Here is a 17,332-nt window from a genome sequence, read left to right as displayed (position 1 = left end):
GAGTGCTGGGATTTAATCCTGCTGCCCAGATGTTTGGCTTATTGTCTTGAAAAAGTTTGACACCCAGTTCTAATCTATGGGTTGTGGCAGAGCTAGAATTGAGTAAGAGGTCCAGGCAACCTCTGTAATCAACTTCCTCCTTCCTGTCTTCCAGGGACATGCAGTATGGAGGCTGCAGGGGAGGCAGAACTGTCCCATCTCAGAAAAGAGCCGCAACTGCCCTGCCTCTTTATGCCTAGAAGGCTCTCCTTATACCCACTTTCTTGGGTGTAAGAAGAACCTTCTTAGGTGTAAGTGGGTGGGGTGGCTGTGGTGCTTTTCCATGGACTATGATGGGGTGGCTCTGCCTCACATGCTCTGATGTTGTGGGTCAAGTACATTGCACTCTATGGAGGCCTATAGCCAGAACTTTGTGAACATATATGAACCTTTGCATTCTTTGACTGGAACATTGCAAAACCAGTATTTGCAGTACTTCTTTCTGAGCAAATAGATAGAATCCTGCTTGCTTGCGTGGTGTTCCTCGTGATCTATCCACAAATAAAAAGGACTTCAAATACTTTTTGTAGGCGAGGGTCCTGGAATATCCCTGAAGATATTAAAGAAGACCCCTTGAGTCGACAACCCTGCCGAAACGCCTAACTGTCATGACAGATTCTCAGCTCTCTGCGGTGTGCCAGACATTGGATGCATCTTACGTATTAAAAATAAACAGTGAATGAAAGATGGGGGATTTTCTCCTTCTGCTGGGCATTCCCCAGACGTTTGCCCTGTTGGCATGCAGCATTAGCCCACTAGGACATGTGCCAGCTGTGAGCATCCAAGTTTGTGCGCACACACACCAGCAACGGTGTCAGGAAGCTGAAATGCGAAGCCCTTTGCAGTCTGAACATGTTGGCCCGCTCAGTATGTTGACAGATAATTGGCTTAGGCAAACATCCACAGAGAAAGGGGCATTGGAGCTGAGAAGGGCCCAAAATAGATTGGGGCAACCCGGTGCCGTCCAACTTCTGAATGAGTGAGAAGCCTGTTGGAGCCCCATCACTGCCAATGCCCAGGCTCACCCTTTGTTCATTGTGCAGCGTCTTGAGTAGACAGGGTTGACACTTTCCCATAAATACCTGGATTAGATTAACAATTAGCTTTCCCTCATCTCATCTGCTATGAAATGTTCATTCTTGCAGACCCATATTCATACAAGTGGCAGATTGGGTTGGCAAGGAGCCAACTTGATTATTTCTGAGAATGGGAGACAGAAATGGAAGCGGCAGCCTTTTGTTGCAACTAAGGACCCTTATAATTCAGAATGTAGTCACACAGGGTATCAAGGGCCCCTATTAGGCAGTCCCTGTAACAACACTAGTGATAAGCAGGGCAGCATCATCCCTATTCCTTGTGTCTGTGTTGTGGTGTGTGTTTTTTATGATTTCTTTAAAATCCCTTTAATTTACTGTGCCAGCCCAGGAGTGTCCATCTGAGTAACTAGTAGGATGGGAATTTCCATCCTGGCAAATAAATTCACACAAATTCGCAGAAATGCTTCTACCCTATGTACCCACATATACATGTATTAATCATGTGTGACCTAAAAGGCATGACGAGGTAAATGGGGAGAAGTCATTTTTGTAAAGCTTCTATGACTAGTAGTGATTCCCTCTTGCCCCAGGCAAGCACCTATAAACCTGTTTTACAGTTCCAGGTTTCATTTTTTTTATTTTGAAATCAGCCAATGGTCTATAAAATAACCCAAGGCAATACATACGAATGACTGTGGGTTTGAATCTATATGGTCCCCAACAACACCTTGGGGACTGCCTCTTTCAGTCGGTGTGGTGGCTGCTTCTGCCACCAAGACCAGCCTTTTGGCAGGTCTCTCCATCCAAGGTGCACAGAGAGATGCTTCTGGCTGCCTTCTAGCCTTTTCTCTGGAGATTCATAAAACATGAGCCTGTAAAAAAAATCTTTTAATTCACAGACATATGACAGCCAGCGATGTGCAGAGGGGTTTGCTTTGAACAGTTTGTTTTAATTATTGTAGACCTTTAATTGGATTTCTTTTAAGCTGTCCCAATGGGTCCTGCGTTTTTGTGGCTAGATGACCTTGTGAGTTATCAGTCATTTTCTCTCAAGGAAATGCTTCTTGGTTGGAGCTAGTGAATCACTATCACTCCACCATAATATTGCCAGTGGGAAAATACTGTTTCTTCCCCATTCTCCATTTGCAAATGTTTAATGAGGTGTGGTCTCATGGAGTGCCAAGGACCCCTTTTGGGCAGCACCCATGACATCAGCAGCAGTAAAAAATGCAAGTTTCCCCCTTTCCTTCATCCCTGTGTGATTTGATTAACTTAATTTTTTGAATTTGTTTAGTTTATCACACCAGCACCAAGAACCCATCTGGACAATTAATCCACTCCAGTACACTCCTTTAGTTTAGCAAAGTCTGGTTGATTAACTTTTCTTTATTAAAGTTGTTGTTTCTAGCCCACCTTTCAGCAAATGCCTCCAAGTCGCTAGCAAAATCAGTAGGATTAGAATAATATCCAAAAAGTCATCAATCAAAGAAATAGGTTAAGCAGAAATAACACTAAAACCAGTGAACTACTGAAATTATAACTCTATTAAAAGTGATCCTTGGCCAGGACCAATCCAGGAACTTCCAGTATGTGAGGCAGCGCACAAAATACTGCCCCCTTATCCAACAGCTTGCCAGCCTTTGCTGCTGCTTCTCTTTTTCTCACTTCCTGGATTAGAAAGGGAAGATGGGAACAGAGTGGAAGTGGGGAGAGGAGGGGAGTGACAGCCTAGAGCAGTGGTTCTCAAATGCTTGGGTTGCCAGAGCCCTTTGCACCCCCCAATGGAGTCTTGGAGCACCAGAATGCTGGTGCACGGGTGGAGTGGCACAGCACCAAGCGGAGGCTGGCCACTTATGGGGCACTCATCGAGCCCCTAGAAAGATCTCAGGGAACCCCAGGGCTCCTAGCAGCACACTTTGAAAAATGCTGGCCTAAAGTGTTTCTAAAATGCTGCCAGCAGCTGTATGCAAATATGAACAGCATTTTGGGTTGTGAGCTGGGCAGCAATGGTCTCTATATGCCTTCACCAAGAGTTAGGGATGAGAGTGGCCACAGGCAGGTTACAGGTAGAATGGTGCAGTAATGCCATGGTGGGAGATTTCAACACCTGAGAAATCCACCACCCGAAAGAGACCACTCCTTTATGTCTCATCATGAGAAGGCTACTACTGGAAGAGGGGGATGGAGCAGAAGAAGCATGGAGGAGAGGGAAGAGTAGAATGAAGCAAAAGAGGAAATGTGGGACTTTCTAGTCCACTACTCTCCTTCCTTCACGCTTCTGCTCCATTTCCCTCTTTTCAATTCAAGGAAGTGGAAAGAGCAGGAGTGGCAATGGAGGTTGAATGCCCCCAACTGAGCAGGGGTGGTTAACAGCCAATGGTGGACTGCCTCAAGGGCTGGGAAGTCTTGGGCCTCCTTGTGCAGAATAGAATGCCCTTTCTAAAACTGTCTCTGCTAAGACATGGGTGGACATTATCTAAAAATGGACTGTTTTTTCTCAGACGTGTCATTCATATGCAAATTCATGCCAATTTAATGAATAAGAACCTATCCATTTAATTAACCCAGCTGGGATTTCTTTAAGCAGGCAAGGGTCATACTCTCTTAGCTTTTATTGTTTTTTTAAAAAGCAACAACTCTCCAACCATTTATTTATGCTGAGATGAGAAAAAAAATGTCCCAGTGGCCTTGTAACCAGTGGCTAAAGCTGCAATCCTATGCACACACATCTGGGAGTAAGCCCCATAGAACACAGTAATACTTCTGAGTAAGCAAGTATTGACTGACCCATAGGAAGCTGATCCTCGCCCCATTTTCTGTTTGCTGACTAATGAGTGTGACAAGCATTTGAGCACCTTCTGAAAAAGAATTTTTAAAATGTTATATAGTTGGAAACACCAGAAGTACTGGGCTACCAGATCAGAGCCAAGGCACATCTAGTCCAGCACGCCGCTTCCCACAGTGGTCATGCAGAGCTCACAAGCAGGGGATGAAGGCAATAGCTTTTCCCAGCTGTTGCTCCTCTGCAACTGGCATTCAGAGGCAGACTGCTTTTGAACATGGAGGCTCCATCATGACGATATTGTTTGTAGTTTACATCTGTAAGCCATTTCTTGCAAAGCCCCAGAGCGGCTTATAGTATAGCTGAAAACAACACAAAAGCAGTAAAATATTTAAATGCACCTTAAAAGCATACAGTAGTAAAATCAGAAGTCAGGCTAAAACTCCCAATCTCAAACCCTGTGAAACAAGTACAGCCTCTCCATCTTGCACATCAATCATCAACATGAGGATCAGAGCCACTCCAGGAGATCTGAACTAGCAAGTAGGTTCATAAGGAAGCTGGTTGCCCTTAAGATACCCACCCAGCAGCAATAGCCCAGTGGTGTCTCTAAGGGGGTACAGGAGGTAACACTTGCACTGGGCAACAAGCTTTAGGGGGGCAACAAGCTGAGCTTGACACTAGTGGCCAAAAGTTTGAAAACCTTGGTATATACAAATAATACCATCATGTTATATATCATTGGAAAGATAATTTAATGCAGAATGCAATGACAAAGCCACAGTGGAATATCTGTATTCTATTAAAGTTGTGGCCAAATTAAATGAAAATGAAACACAGCTGTCTTATGGAACAAAAAATGGATTTCTTTAACACAAAACTGACATGAGACTGATTGCTGTGAGAGCCAATGAGATGTTATTATGATACAGCATGGAACCAATAAGGAATTAATATGTCAGCTCTCATTTCCATGTATCATAATATAGTTACCCCTGCTAATTGGGTAAAGAGGCACTTTTTAAAGCGGAGCTCCTCTTATATTTAGCAGGAGGAGAATAACAGTCCCCCTTCACCCCAGCACAGTGTCTCTAACCAATAAGGGGCACACTTATTATTTACTTACTTAGTGCACAATCCTATGCATGTCTACTCAGAAGTAAGTCCCATTATAGTCAAAGGGGCTTTCTCCCAGAAAAGTGTGGATAGGATTGCAGCCTGGATTTTGTGTGCGTGGGAGGCTACAAAATCTCCTTTGACCCCAGGTAGCAGACAGATGCCTAGCTATGCCACTGACTGGAGAGAGGTGGCAAAGCAAGTGGGTGACAAGCTGCAGGGGGAATAGGTGGGGTTTCCCCCCAATTTTCACTTTTGTAAAAGCCCGGGTGCGATGTCACTTCCAGGGCATCATTTTGAGCTTGGCACCGGGCTACATGATCTTTAGCTACGCCAACGGATCATAGACCCCCCCCCTCAAAAGCCACCAAAGCCCATGGCTCATCGGTCACCACATCCTGTGGCAATGAATTCCATAGTTTTTAGAGTTTCACAGGGCAAGCCTGTACATGTCGACTCAGAAGTAAGCCCTGCTGAGTTTAATGAGACTTACTCCCAGGTAAGCGTGCATAGGTCTGTGCTGTTCTGCAGCGAGTTCTTCTGATGCCTCTGAGTGGCATCAGGGTGCCCATCGGGGTGCAGGGCATTGTTTCTGCCCCAGCCCCCCTTCTCCTGCTCGCCTCGCCTGGCCTGGCCTGCAGTGCGCTCCCTCCGCCTCTGAGCGGCCTCCCTTCGCCGGTGAGTCACCTTCTTCGCTCTCCATCCCAGCAGCCGCCGAGCGCGCTGCCCGGGTCGGCCTCATTGTAATGAGGTAGGAGGGCTGACCGGCCCCAGCCAGCCGGGAATGTCTCCGCGCAGCAGCAGGAGCGAGCTGGCTTTGGAGGGCCGGTAGCCGCCGGGGAAGGAGCTGTGCCTGCGCTCTTGGAGCGGAGGGGTCCTCCGGAGCAGAGGATGCGGAGGCCGTAGAGGGAGGCAGCCGAGGATGGGCAACCAGCCGGGGAGACCCGAGGAGCTGGAACCAGGTCTGTGGCTGGAGGGAGGAGCGCGGGGTGCCCGTGTTTCGCCCCGAAACGCCGCCCTGTGGTGCGGTGGGCTCTCCTTGGCGTGCTCAGGTGCCCATGCAAGGCAGTGAGTGGCGTAGCTGGAAGGGGGGCCGTGCCCTGGTGGTGCCCATGCAAAGCACTGAGTGGCATGGCTGGAAAGGGGCCGTGCCTAGGTGGTGCCCATGCAAGGCAAGTGAGTAGCTGGACAGGGGCTGTGCCCAGGTGGTGCAAAGCAGTGAGTGGCTTAGCTGGGGGGGGGCCGTGCCCAAGTGGTGCCCATTCAAAGCAGTGAGTGGCGTAGCTGGAGGGGGGCCGTGCGCAGGTGGTGCCCATGCAAAGCACTGAGCGGCATGGCTGGAGAGGGGCCGTGCCCAGGTGGTGCCCCTGCAAGGCAGTGAGTGGCATGGCTAGAGCGGGCCGTGCCCAGGTGGTGCACATGTAAGGCAGTGAGTAGCTGGACGTGGGCCGTGCCCAGGTGGTGCAAAGCAGTGAGTGACTTAGCTGGGGAGGGAACGTGCCCAAGTGGTGCCCATTCAAAGCAGTGATTGGCGTAGCTGGAGGGGGCCGTGCCCAGGTGGTGCCCATGTAAAACAATGAGTGGCAAGCTGGAAGGAGGCGTGCCCAGGTAGTGCCGGCGCAAGGCAGTGAGTGGCATAGCTGGAGGGGGGAAAGCCCCGAGTTTGGCAGGGAGCCTCCCCACAGTGTACAGGGGCCCCCTCTCCATTCCCTTCCGAGCCTTTCTAAGGCGGCGGGAGAAAAACGGTGGTGAATGCCTGGCACGACTCCGAAGGGGAAGGGCCCTTTGCACGCTGCGGGGAGGCTCTCTGCCAAGCTTGGGACTTTGCCCCCCCGCCCAGCTACGCCACTGCTTGGAGGCGAGCTTCGAGGGGGCCCCAGAGCCTGCACGGCCAACTTTCGGCGGCCCAAGAGCGCAGCGCTCCCTTCTTTGTGCGCAGCCCCCGCCGCTGCTGGGGAAGGCATGGGCGTGCCCGGCCGGGGGGCTGCAAGCGTCTCCACTCCGGCTGTGAATGGAGCGAAGGGCGGCTCTTCTACGGGCTGCCCGGGACAGGACGGGAGATGCGGTGGGTGGCTTGGCAGGGCGCGTCAGGGCAGCTCCTCTCCAGGGACGCGGCTCGGGGTGCGTGGCCAAGCCGGAGACGATCCAAAGAGAGGAGCTGCCTCTGGTTGGGGTGAGGATGAGGCTCTCTGGCTGGCCAGGGGCCTGCCCAGCAGCAACCAGGGGTGCTCAGCAAGCCAGGAACGCCCCCAGCAGCAGCAGCTCCTCCCTGGGCCCCTCTCCTTTGGAGACCCCCAAGTTGCAGAGCCCGCTCTTGTCGATGGCTCTTGTCCCCCTTGCCTGCCTGTGGCCCCTTCCCCATCTGTGGCACACAGCCACTCAGAGGAGGGCCTCAGGACCCTGGCCAGGCCTTTGGGAATCAATGCCCACCCGCCTTTTGTGAGACTCCCTCCCCCCACATTGTCCTCCTGGAAGTGCACCGTTATGCATGCTAAGCAGTTCCAGGGAAGGAGGGGAGGAGGAGGAAGAGAAAGGGTGTGCGTCTGGCTCTTTGAGGGTTGGGCCAGGGATGTGTGGTGGGGGGAGGCAGGGCCTCCCCGCGCCGTCATGTGAGGTACGCAAGTACACTCAACCCATGCGCTCTGCGCATGGGTTGAATGTGCTTGCACACCTCACACGACGGCGGTGCTACTTTTCAAAGGACTACAGCGGGAAGGGAGCGCATGGGCTGAGTGTGCTTGCGCACATCACATGGCAGCAGTGCTACTTTTCAAAGGACTACAGCAGGGAGGGAGTGCATGATGTGCTTGTGCACATCACACAGTGGTGGTGCTGCTTTTCAAAGGACTTTGGCAGTGAGGCTCTCCCTCACCTGCCTCCCCGCCACCGTATGACCCTGGGTTGAGCAAACCCCAAGGAGCAGCCTAGCAAGTGTCAGGCTAGGAAGGGGTTGAATTTTATACTACTGGGCTCAACCCACTGGGACTCTTCTCTGGCATGACATGAAAGGGAGATGCACAGCAGCTCTTCTGCCCTGTTTGAGTGGGGGGCCTTGGGGACAGGGCCTGGGGGGGGAAAGGGTAATTTGTTCCCAGGGTCAAAAAGGGGGTCCAGGAACCAAAGGAGGGGGTCCTGTATTCTTACGTTTTCCAGTCTCACCCAGACTTGCTTCCCTCGTGGGATGCTGGAGGCTGCCACAAAACCATAAACACCAGGCCAAGGAACAGGACAGTCAAATCTGGGAGGAGACTGGCCTGCTACAGGAGCTCTTTGACTTGTGCATCCACTTGCCACGAAGGAGTGGATAGGAGCTCAGGGGCACAGCTACGGGGCTACAGCTGCCGCAGACGTTTCGGTTCACACAGGACACTTTCCATTCTAGTATGAGCCTCAATACAATAGTGCTAATTTTCCATAATGATTTTCTATATTTAAAAGTTTTTTGAGACACAGGAGTGTGTTTGGTTTTCCATATTACTGTATCTAGTTGATGCTTCATGGGCAGGTAGACCTGGGCTCTGCATTGGGAAACCTGGTAGACCTGAGCTCCAAAGACTTCACCATCATCCCCTGCCCTGCCCCCTCCCTGCCCCTGTTCTGCCAGTCCCCATCACCACCCTCCCCACTCTGTTTTCCCCCTCCCCCCTTAGGGTGGGGCCCAAAAGAAACTTTGTAACCCCAGATAAAATTCCTCTCAGAGGTTCTGTGGGAGATTGTGGTGGGTTGCATCCCATATTAGCAGTTCATGTCCGAGGTTGTTGAAAAGGCTTGTGTGTGTGTGTGTGGGGGGGGGGTTGGTTGGATGGTTGGAATGGCCCCATTTGATGGGAAACATGGGCGCCCAGGGGAAATGTGAAAGTTCATCGTTGGAATGACGTGATCCTGAGGCTAAAAGTGTTCTGGGAGATCATTCTCTCTTTGTAACCAGAGTTCCTGAGCGAACTCAGTAGTCTCTTATTTAAGATCCTCCATAGTGATGTTTGCAAGCTCTGCTCTGTCCATGCCTGAGAGGCTGCTTTTTATAGGAAAGGACTCTCCTCCCACCCCTTCCAGCACAAAAGCCAGGATTTGGGGGGATCAGTGGGCAAGGCACATTCCTATACTGTAAACTGGAAGGGGTGGAGTGTGTAAACCAAGAATCCTTTGTGCTGTGTCTGACCCTTGTGGGTTCTTTTTGGGGAGGGGACATGGAAAGCAGAAGGACTGCAGCGGTCTTAAGGGGCTATAGGTTCTGTGTACTTTTTGGCAGCCCCAGTACATGCTGTGCCTGGTAATTCTGCATATCATTTGTAGAACCTTATTTGTAAAACTCATCATAAAGCGGCTCCTGTTTGTGTTTTTTATTTTTTTATTTTTAATCAGGCCTCTGCTAAAGGTTTTGTCTCTGAGTATTCTGACCACGACCCATCCTCCCCCCCCACCCCTGAAACACGTAACTCTGGGTTCCCTGCTTCTTTCTGCCCAGTTCAACTTCTTGCCACCTGCTTTTTTTCTGTTGTTGGCTATGATGGTTGAAACCAACTGGTCTTTTTCTGTTTCATTGATGTCTCTGTTAGGCTGTTATTGATAAACCCTCTGTTTGAAGGATGCATCACAGTTCCAGTCTCCCCAGTATAGCAGGGGGAGAGTAACTGGCCCACCACACCCCAGCAGTGTCTGTTCTAGTGGCTGTCTGCTGGTACTCATTTGCATCTTTTTAGATTGTGAGCCCTTTTGGGACAGGGAGCCATTTAGTTATTTGATTTTTCTCTGTAAACCGCTTTGTGAACTTTTAGTTGAAAAGCTGTATATAAATCTGTATTGGCAACCTTCAGTCTCGAAAGACTATGGTATCGCGCTCTGAAAGGTGGTTCTGGCACAGCGTCTAGTGTGGCTGAAAAGGCCAATCCGGGAGTGACAATCCCTTCCACACCGGGAGCAAGTGCAGTCTGTCCCTGGTCTGTCTCCCTGGCTATGGGCCTTCCTTTTTTGCCTCTTAGCCTCAGACTGTTGGCAAAGTGTCTCTTCAAACTGGGAAAGGCCATGCTGCACAACCTGCCTCCAAGCGGGCCGCTCAGAGGCCAGGGTTTCCCACTTGTTGAGGTCCATCCCTAAGGCCTTCAGATCCCTCTTGCAGATGTCCTTGTATCGCAGCTGTGGTCTACCTGTAGGGCGCTTTCCTTGCACGAGTTCTCCATAGAGGTAAATACTGTTAATGTTAATCACATGAACATGTGCAGCTGCCTATCCTGACTCAGACTATTGGTCCTCCAGAGTTGCAAACAGATGAGTGTCTATCTAAGTCCTACTGGCTACTTTCTAAGCATTTCTATCAGAAATGCTGCCAGGGATTGAACCTAGAACCTTGTGCGTGCAAAGCAGGTGCTCTACCACTGAACTATGACCTCTTTTTTACACGTAAACATGAAGCCTAACCTGCTTCTTCAGGAATCCAGGTCTCTCAGCTTCTCTTGTTTTCTCATTTCAGAATCATAATACAGTATGATATAATATTTCTGTTGCACTCATATTTTCATAAGGACTCAAAAGTTCTGCACTTATTTTAGTTCAGCATTCTTTATAACCATCCTAGAAGATAGGCTATAAATATTATATAGAGATATTATTATTTATTTATTTATGTTGCTTTCAGTCCATATTGGGTAGGGAACTTAGTGAAGACCACTGAGTATGTTCAGAGCCCAGGTGAGGTTTGAATCTGGAGCTTCCCACTTTACTCTCTTAACCACAGCATTAAACCAACGCATATTATTAATATGGTTTCTGAACACTTCCGGTTCTTGTTTGTGTTCCATAAAAATTCCATTCCATACCTCTGTCTGAGGTGTGCATTAAGAACCGCATTGCTGAATCAGGCCAAAGGTCCACCTAACTCAGCCTTTGCTTTCTTAGCAGATTTCAACCAGATACAAAGCACAAATGCATAGCCATCCCATTGTTCTCCCAGCCTCTGGTATTTGAGAGTTGACTGCCTTTATACATGGAAGTTCCATTCAGCTAGCATGGTAGGAACAGCAATTGTGCATAAATAATTTGAGTAGATGCCTGACCCCTAAAGCAGCCCCTATCACTAGAGTGGTTTTGATTCTACAGTCCAGATGTTTTGCCATTGTTGGTCAGTTCCATTCCATATACCTGACAATGTTTGTGTATTGAACTTCTCCTCATACTCTGAGTAATCTGCCAAAGATCTAGGGGGCCATGGTAGAGCTGCTGCCTTGCATGTAGAAAGTCCCACCTAGGTGCAACTTCTAGGGAAAGACCCCTTCCTGAAGCCCTGGAGAGCTACTGGCACTCAGTGCAGACAATACTGGCCTAGATCAGGGGTCAGCAACCTCCTTCCACATACTGGCCAAACATTGGGTCCGTTGATAGTAAGAATTCATGTGCGTTCAGTACACGTGTGCAAAGCTCCTGATTAGGCCATCGAGCTAAGAAAAAAGAGATGAGCACAGCGTGGAGAGATGCATGTCCAGACAGAGAGTGATGCTCAAAGGAAACTTCTGCCTTTGGTCTACTTTCACTGTAAGCCTTGCAGAGATAGAATTACAAACTTGAATTCTGTTTTAGGACCATGGGTGGATGTTTTTTTGGGAGGGACTTCTGGCTGGATGAATTCCAGTGGTGGGCCAGATTCAGCCTATGGGCCTCAGGTTGCCTACCTCTGACCTAGATGGATCAAAAGCCTGACTCAGAACAGGCACCTTCATCAGGCTGTATGTTCAAGCGGGGATAGAGCTGACAAATAAAGCTGCAAGTTTGGGTCTCTGCATGCTCTTTTGCAGAGACTGGGATAGGTGTGTCTTGCTACCAAATGCTCCAAGTGCTTTTTGAGAACATCATCATGGCAGAAAGTATGAAAGCAGGATGCAAATAGCCAAGCACCAGAAGGAACCACCCTGGGCAGTTCGAAGATTGAATTCCGTATCATACAGGCTGCCCCACGCCCTGTCCCCTGAAAATACCTGTTACGGGTTTTGCTAGTTCCATGGAATTTAAGTGTATGCAGAGGGGAGGGCAAGCCTCATATTTACAAGCTGAATCAGTGCAGTGGGGGGGGGGATCTCATCTATTTTCAAGTCTGGATCCCAAGAAGTTTTGACTAAACATGTCAAAGACAGGGTCAACTACAGGCCTTCCAGTGTCCAAGACAGGACACCAAATGCCATTCCCCCATCCCACTTACAGCAGCCACCACTTCTGCTACTTCTCACTCCCTGACTTTGGAAAGGAAGTGGGGAGTGGAGTATAAGAGGAAGTGTAGAGGAGAGGAGGCGGATGGGCTTTAGCATCACAGTGTTTCACATGTCCTCTTCTGCTCCATTTCATTCTTTTTGAATCCAGAGAGTAAGAGAAGGACAGGGGGGCAGTGGAAGCAGATAGGCAAAGGCCAATCTATAACCAGAGTCAACCTCATGGATGAGGCAGCCCTAATCAGACACTCAAATGTGTCAAACTTGAAAGTGATAATAGCATTGTTCTATCAGACTGAAGTGAATTCATCTCGTCTAGCATTCTGTGTTCAGTCTGTTTCATCCAGATTCCTCTGGAAAGCCCACAAGCAGGAACGGATGGGAGACAGCTCTCTCCTGTTGTTCTGTCCCCAGTTTTTGACATTCAGAGGTGCACTGCCCCTGAACATGGAGGCTCCATCTAGCCATCCTGACAAAGACCTGTTCTCTGTGAATTGATCTAATTTTTTTCATTGTTTTGAACCAGTAGCTGGCACACATCTTATTGAGAGCAAAGCCCACGAGTTGATTGTGTGTTATATGAAGATGTTTTTTCTTTGGTCTTTCTTTAGTCTCTTGAATTTATTGCCAGTTGGCTTCTGGCCTGACAACTAGTGTTAGCCATGATGGCTAAATAGAATTTCCATGTTCAGAGGCTGCATATCTCTGAATACCCTTTGTTGGGAGCAGAGAGTGGAAGGGGGCAAGTGTCTTTGCATCCTCCTTGTGGGCTTCCTAGGGGAGCATCCTCTTGCCACTCTGAGTGGTAGCATAGTGATCTAGATGAACCTTTGGTCCGAGCCAGCAGGGCTGTTCTTACTGGGTGACCCCAAGTTACAAGATTTTGAAGAAGGGAAAAAAAATTTATTTCTGTCAATTTTCCTCTACACCATACAGAATTTGATGAACTCTATGTTCTTCCTCTGCACTTAGCCATCCTTTTTTCCCTCAGGCAAAAAAAGTTCCAAATACTCCTCCTACTGTTCCTTTTCCAGCTCTGTGATATCCTTTTTCGGACTGGAGGTAGCCCGTTCTCAGAAGTGCACCTTGCCTCATTGGAGGGGATTCTCCAGACTTGCCTGGTCTGATGAGCAATCCTTGTCTGATGAGAGCTGACAAATGTTTATGGGCTTTTTTTATTATAGGATGATTACAAAATCCAGTTTTCTGGTTGCCTGAGTCAGGAACTGTCTGCCCAGATGGTCTAAAAAGTTTTGGAGTGGGTGGGATGGACTTGCTGCACTAAGGCTGCAATCCTAACCACACTTTCCTGAGAGTAAACCCCATTGAACAAAATAGGACTTACTTCTGAGTAGACCTGGTCAGGATTGTGCCGTATGCCCCAGAACCAATACTGGATGGAGGGACCCTAGCTTTGGTTCAGGTGGAGCAATCCCAGTCCTTTTGAGCATGTGCTGAAGGTCAGCGTAAGCACAGTAACACCACAGAGAACCCAATCCTAATTAAGACTAGGCTGCCCTTTATGACAGAGTTCTCCTGTTATAAAAGGCCAAATGGCAGTGTGCTGTGTGTGACACCAGTAGCCATTTTGTTTGCCACTGCAAACAGTGGCAGTGCCAGAGGCCTGCTGCTGGCTATCTCCAACAGTGACGGTAAGTCAGTAGCTGGGGCAGGGAGTGGGCAGAATGGGACAGGAAGAGGGAGGAACGAGGGAGTTTCTGCATGAGAAGGGGGTGGGTGGGAGTTGGAACAGGAGAGGGAAGGGGTGGATCATGGTGACACCAGCATGCACCAGATCCTTACCCCTGCCCCAGTCCCTCTCACTTATTCTCCTTGGACTTGCACCGGCAAAATAGCTGGTGCAGATCCAAGAAGACTCTTTGGGGCAATGGAAGGAACTAACATTCCCTTACTTCACGGAGGCCTCTACAGCTGCCCCCCTACAACTGCCCCCATCCTACAGCAGGAACTGCCCCATGATACAGCATGTGCTCAATTGGTGCAGCTACATCAGCAGGGGGACTTAGAGCCCAATCCTATGCATGTCTACTCAGAAGTAAGTTCCATTCTGTTCAGTGGGGCTTATTCCCTGGTGAGTATGGATAAGATTGCAGCCTTAGTCAGAATTGGGCCCTTAGTGAGATAGGCCAGTATTGTTATCTCCATGTTGCAGGCATGATGCTGAGACTGAGAAAATAGTGATGAACCTAAGGCCTGTGAGTTTGTGTCTGAGGTGACACTCAAACTAGGTACTTCCTAGCCTTCACTCTTATAGCCATTGCATTAAAACCTGACCATACCTCTGAGATTCAGGGAAGGAGGGCCTAGTGGATCAGAGGGTGGAAATTCCGCCCTTCTCTCTTTAGACTTCTACTCTTACTGGAATAGTTTCAGAGGATAATCACAATAAAACTTGACATTTTTACAATGCTTTCAAGTACAGTGGGTCCTCCTTATCTGCAGCATCTTTATCCGCCGATTCAACCAACTGCAGACCGAAACCCACTGAGCACTGCTGTGCAGGCATACCCCGATGAGACTGTAATCACCTCAATCTATGGGACACAATATTAGGTGGGTCAGAGCTGGGGAAGGCTTCCAAAGAAGCCTTCCTTCTTTGGAAGCCTTGCCTTTCGTATTGCCGGCACAGCTGTGCCTGGCTGAGCATGAAGCAGTGGAGCAATGAAGTGTGCACACCGCCCCACATCTAATAGACTGAGTTGTTTGAGCTACTCTGGGTGAACCTGCAAGTGAGCCAAGCTTTATGCTGCTCTGGCGTGTGTGTGCGCCTTAACATCAAAGTAACGAACCACTCTTATCAGGCAGGGGTGGGTGGAAGAGGAGATTCCTTTCTATTCCTAGCCTCTCGCATGGCTGGCAGTCAACTCTGGAGTAATCAAAAATCAACAGCCATCTAAGGACATCTTTAACAGGGCATAACTCCCTACCACTCCAGTCTCCAGGACTGCCTGTTCAGTAATCCAAGAAAAATTTAGATGACGAAAACAAGAAGGGAATTCTTTTGTATATCTTATTTCTAGGAAAGAGAGGAAATTTTGAGTTGGGTGGTGGTGGTGGATGCTTACCAGTTAGATTCCTATTAATATCTGACACAGGAGTCATGGGGATTGCCAGCCAGAAAAAGAGAATAGCTGGTGGTGCTGGGAGAGGAGGAGGGTGAGAGACATAGTAACCCAGGACATCTGATAATGGGATTTTTTCAGAGTACTCCATTGTTTCTGCCTAATCTAGAAGATTGTAAAGGAGGTTGACAAGGAAATTTGCACGATTATGACTGGGGGAGGACAGTGTGCTAAAACAAAATTTCAACCTGTTCCACAATGCTTCAAAAGTAACTGAAGATGTTCCAGCTGGCCTCAGTGTAAGATTTTTTTTTCTTGTGTGATCCTTTTTGAAATGAACCCATGACTGCCCAAGTGTAAGTTTGTTACACCACTTTTCCTCCAAATACTTGCATGAAAGGGAGTCAAGATTATGTTTTCGTTACCACAATCATCCCACGAAACGTTGGGTGATGAGGGTGCACAAATGCTTCAAATAAGAATTTGCATGCATGGAGGAGAACAGGTCTATTAATGATTCTTGCAGCACAATTATAGGCATACAGCATCTGCTCACAAGTTCCATTGTGTTCAGTGGGGCCTACTTCAATGCAAGTGTATATAGGATTGCAGCCTTATTTTTAGCTAAGTGGAGCTCAGAGGCAGCCTGCCTTCAGATATCAGGGGATAAAGAGCAGGGGGTGGTCATCACCTTTGCACCTAGCTTTTATGAGCTTCCCAGAAACATCTGAATTACAAACGGTATGCTGGATTAGATGATACTTTTAGTCTGATCCAGCAAAGTGGTTCTCTGATCCAGCAAAGCGGTTCTCTGGTCCTTCTGGGCAGAAGTGTTCTTAGAAGGGGAATTGAGACTGAGCAGCTGCCCAAAGCCATCAGTAAGACCATGGTAGAAGAATGCAGACTCAGCCCAGCTTCCAGTTACAGGTGCTCCATCATATTAGCCACCAGAGTATACTTTCTCTGAAATGTGTTAAGCGTTCCTTTTTCTGTATGTCAGTAAGACCCAAATTCTAACCAACTTTCCAGCACTGGCATAGTCATACCAATGGGATGTGTGCTGCATCCTGCAGTTGGGTGTCACACACGGAGGCTTCCTCAAAGTAATGTTTGTTTCCTTACCTTGGAGCTGCATTGGCCTTATGTCAGTGCTGGAAAGTGGATTAGAATTGTGCCCTAATTCTCCAGCTGCATTCCTGGTCAGAATTGTGTGCTATGGGAAATGAAATTCCTTAAACTCTTGAGAGGCCAAACCCCTTTCTTTGCAGAGTGTCTACTGCATCTCTGCATGAGTCACTGGACAGATGCAAGACCAGAGAGCTATCAGCCTCCCTTTTGTGTGTGGAGGGGGTGGAGGAAGAGATAGATATTTAGTAAATAATTCTGCACTCTCTTCATCAGTTATGACTGATCCAATCCCTCTTGATGCAGAGACTCAGCAAAATACCTTTGGGAGAGGTTGCCCATAGTAGTTATGCATGAGCTACTGCCTTGGGCTTGCCTACACCCTTTCACATGGCACTCCAAGATCAGGAGCTTACACAGGAATAGGGGCTTCTCTCAGGGATGTGTTTCTTTCAATTTCTCACTGTAAAAGTAAACTAAACATAAGAACATAAGAACAGCCCCACTGGATCAGGCCACAGGCCCATCTAGTCCAGCTTCCTGTATCTCACAGCGGCCCACCAAATGCCCCAGGGAGCACACCAGATAACAAGAGACCTCATCCTGGTGCCCTCCCCTGCATCTGGCATTCTGACATAACCCATTTCTAAAATCAGGAGGTTCCGCATACACATCATGGCTTGTACCCCATAATGGATTTTTCCTCCAGAAACTTGTCCAATCCCTTTTTAAAGGCGTCTAGGCTAGACGCCAGCACCACATCCTGTGACAAGGAGTTCCACAGACCGGCCACACACTGAGTAAAGAAATATTTTCTTCTGTCTGTCCTAACCCGCCCAACACTCAATTTTAGTGGATGTCCCCTGGTTCTGGTATTATGTGAGAGTGTAAAGAGCATCTCCCTATCCACTCTGTCCATTCCCTGCATAATTTTGTATGTCTCAATCATGTCCCCCC

General features: G+C 48.6%; 1 protein-coding gene across 2 annotated transcripts in view; it reads left to right on the top strand.

The window, feature by feature from the left end:
• Window positions 1-5,712: 5,712 nt before the first annotated feature.
• The window catches only part of SPECC1 (sperm antigen with calponin homology and coiled-coil domains 1), a 98,493-nt gene continuing 86,873 nt past the window's right edge, over window positions 5,713-17,332 (top strand). Inside the window, exon 1 of one of the 2 annotated variants that reach the window (XM_066636533.1) lies at window positions 5,713-5,936. In XM_066636533.1, coding sequence (XP_066492630.1) covers window positions 5,897-5,936 — 40 coding nt within the window. In that variant the 5' untranslated portion in view covers window positions 5,713-5,896. The remainder of the gene's footprint in view (window positions 5,937-17,332) is intronic. The other variant, XM_066636531.1, reaches the window with a different exon arrangement.

The sequence above is a fragment of the Tiliqua scincoides genome, chromosome 8, assembly GCF_035046505.1.
Source record: "Tiliqua scincoides isolate rTilSci1 chromosome 8, rTilSci1.hap2, whole genome shotgun sequence".
NCBI classification, from domain to species: Eukaryota; Metazoa; Chordata; class Lepidosauria; order Squamata; family Scincidae; genus Tiliqua; species Tiliqua scincoides.
This window is presented reverse-complemented; position numbering and strand designations above follow the sequence as displayed.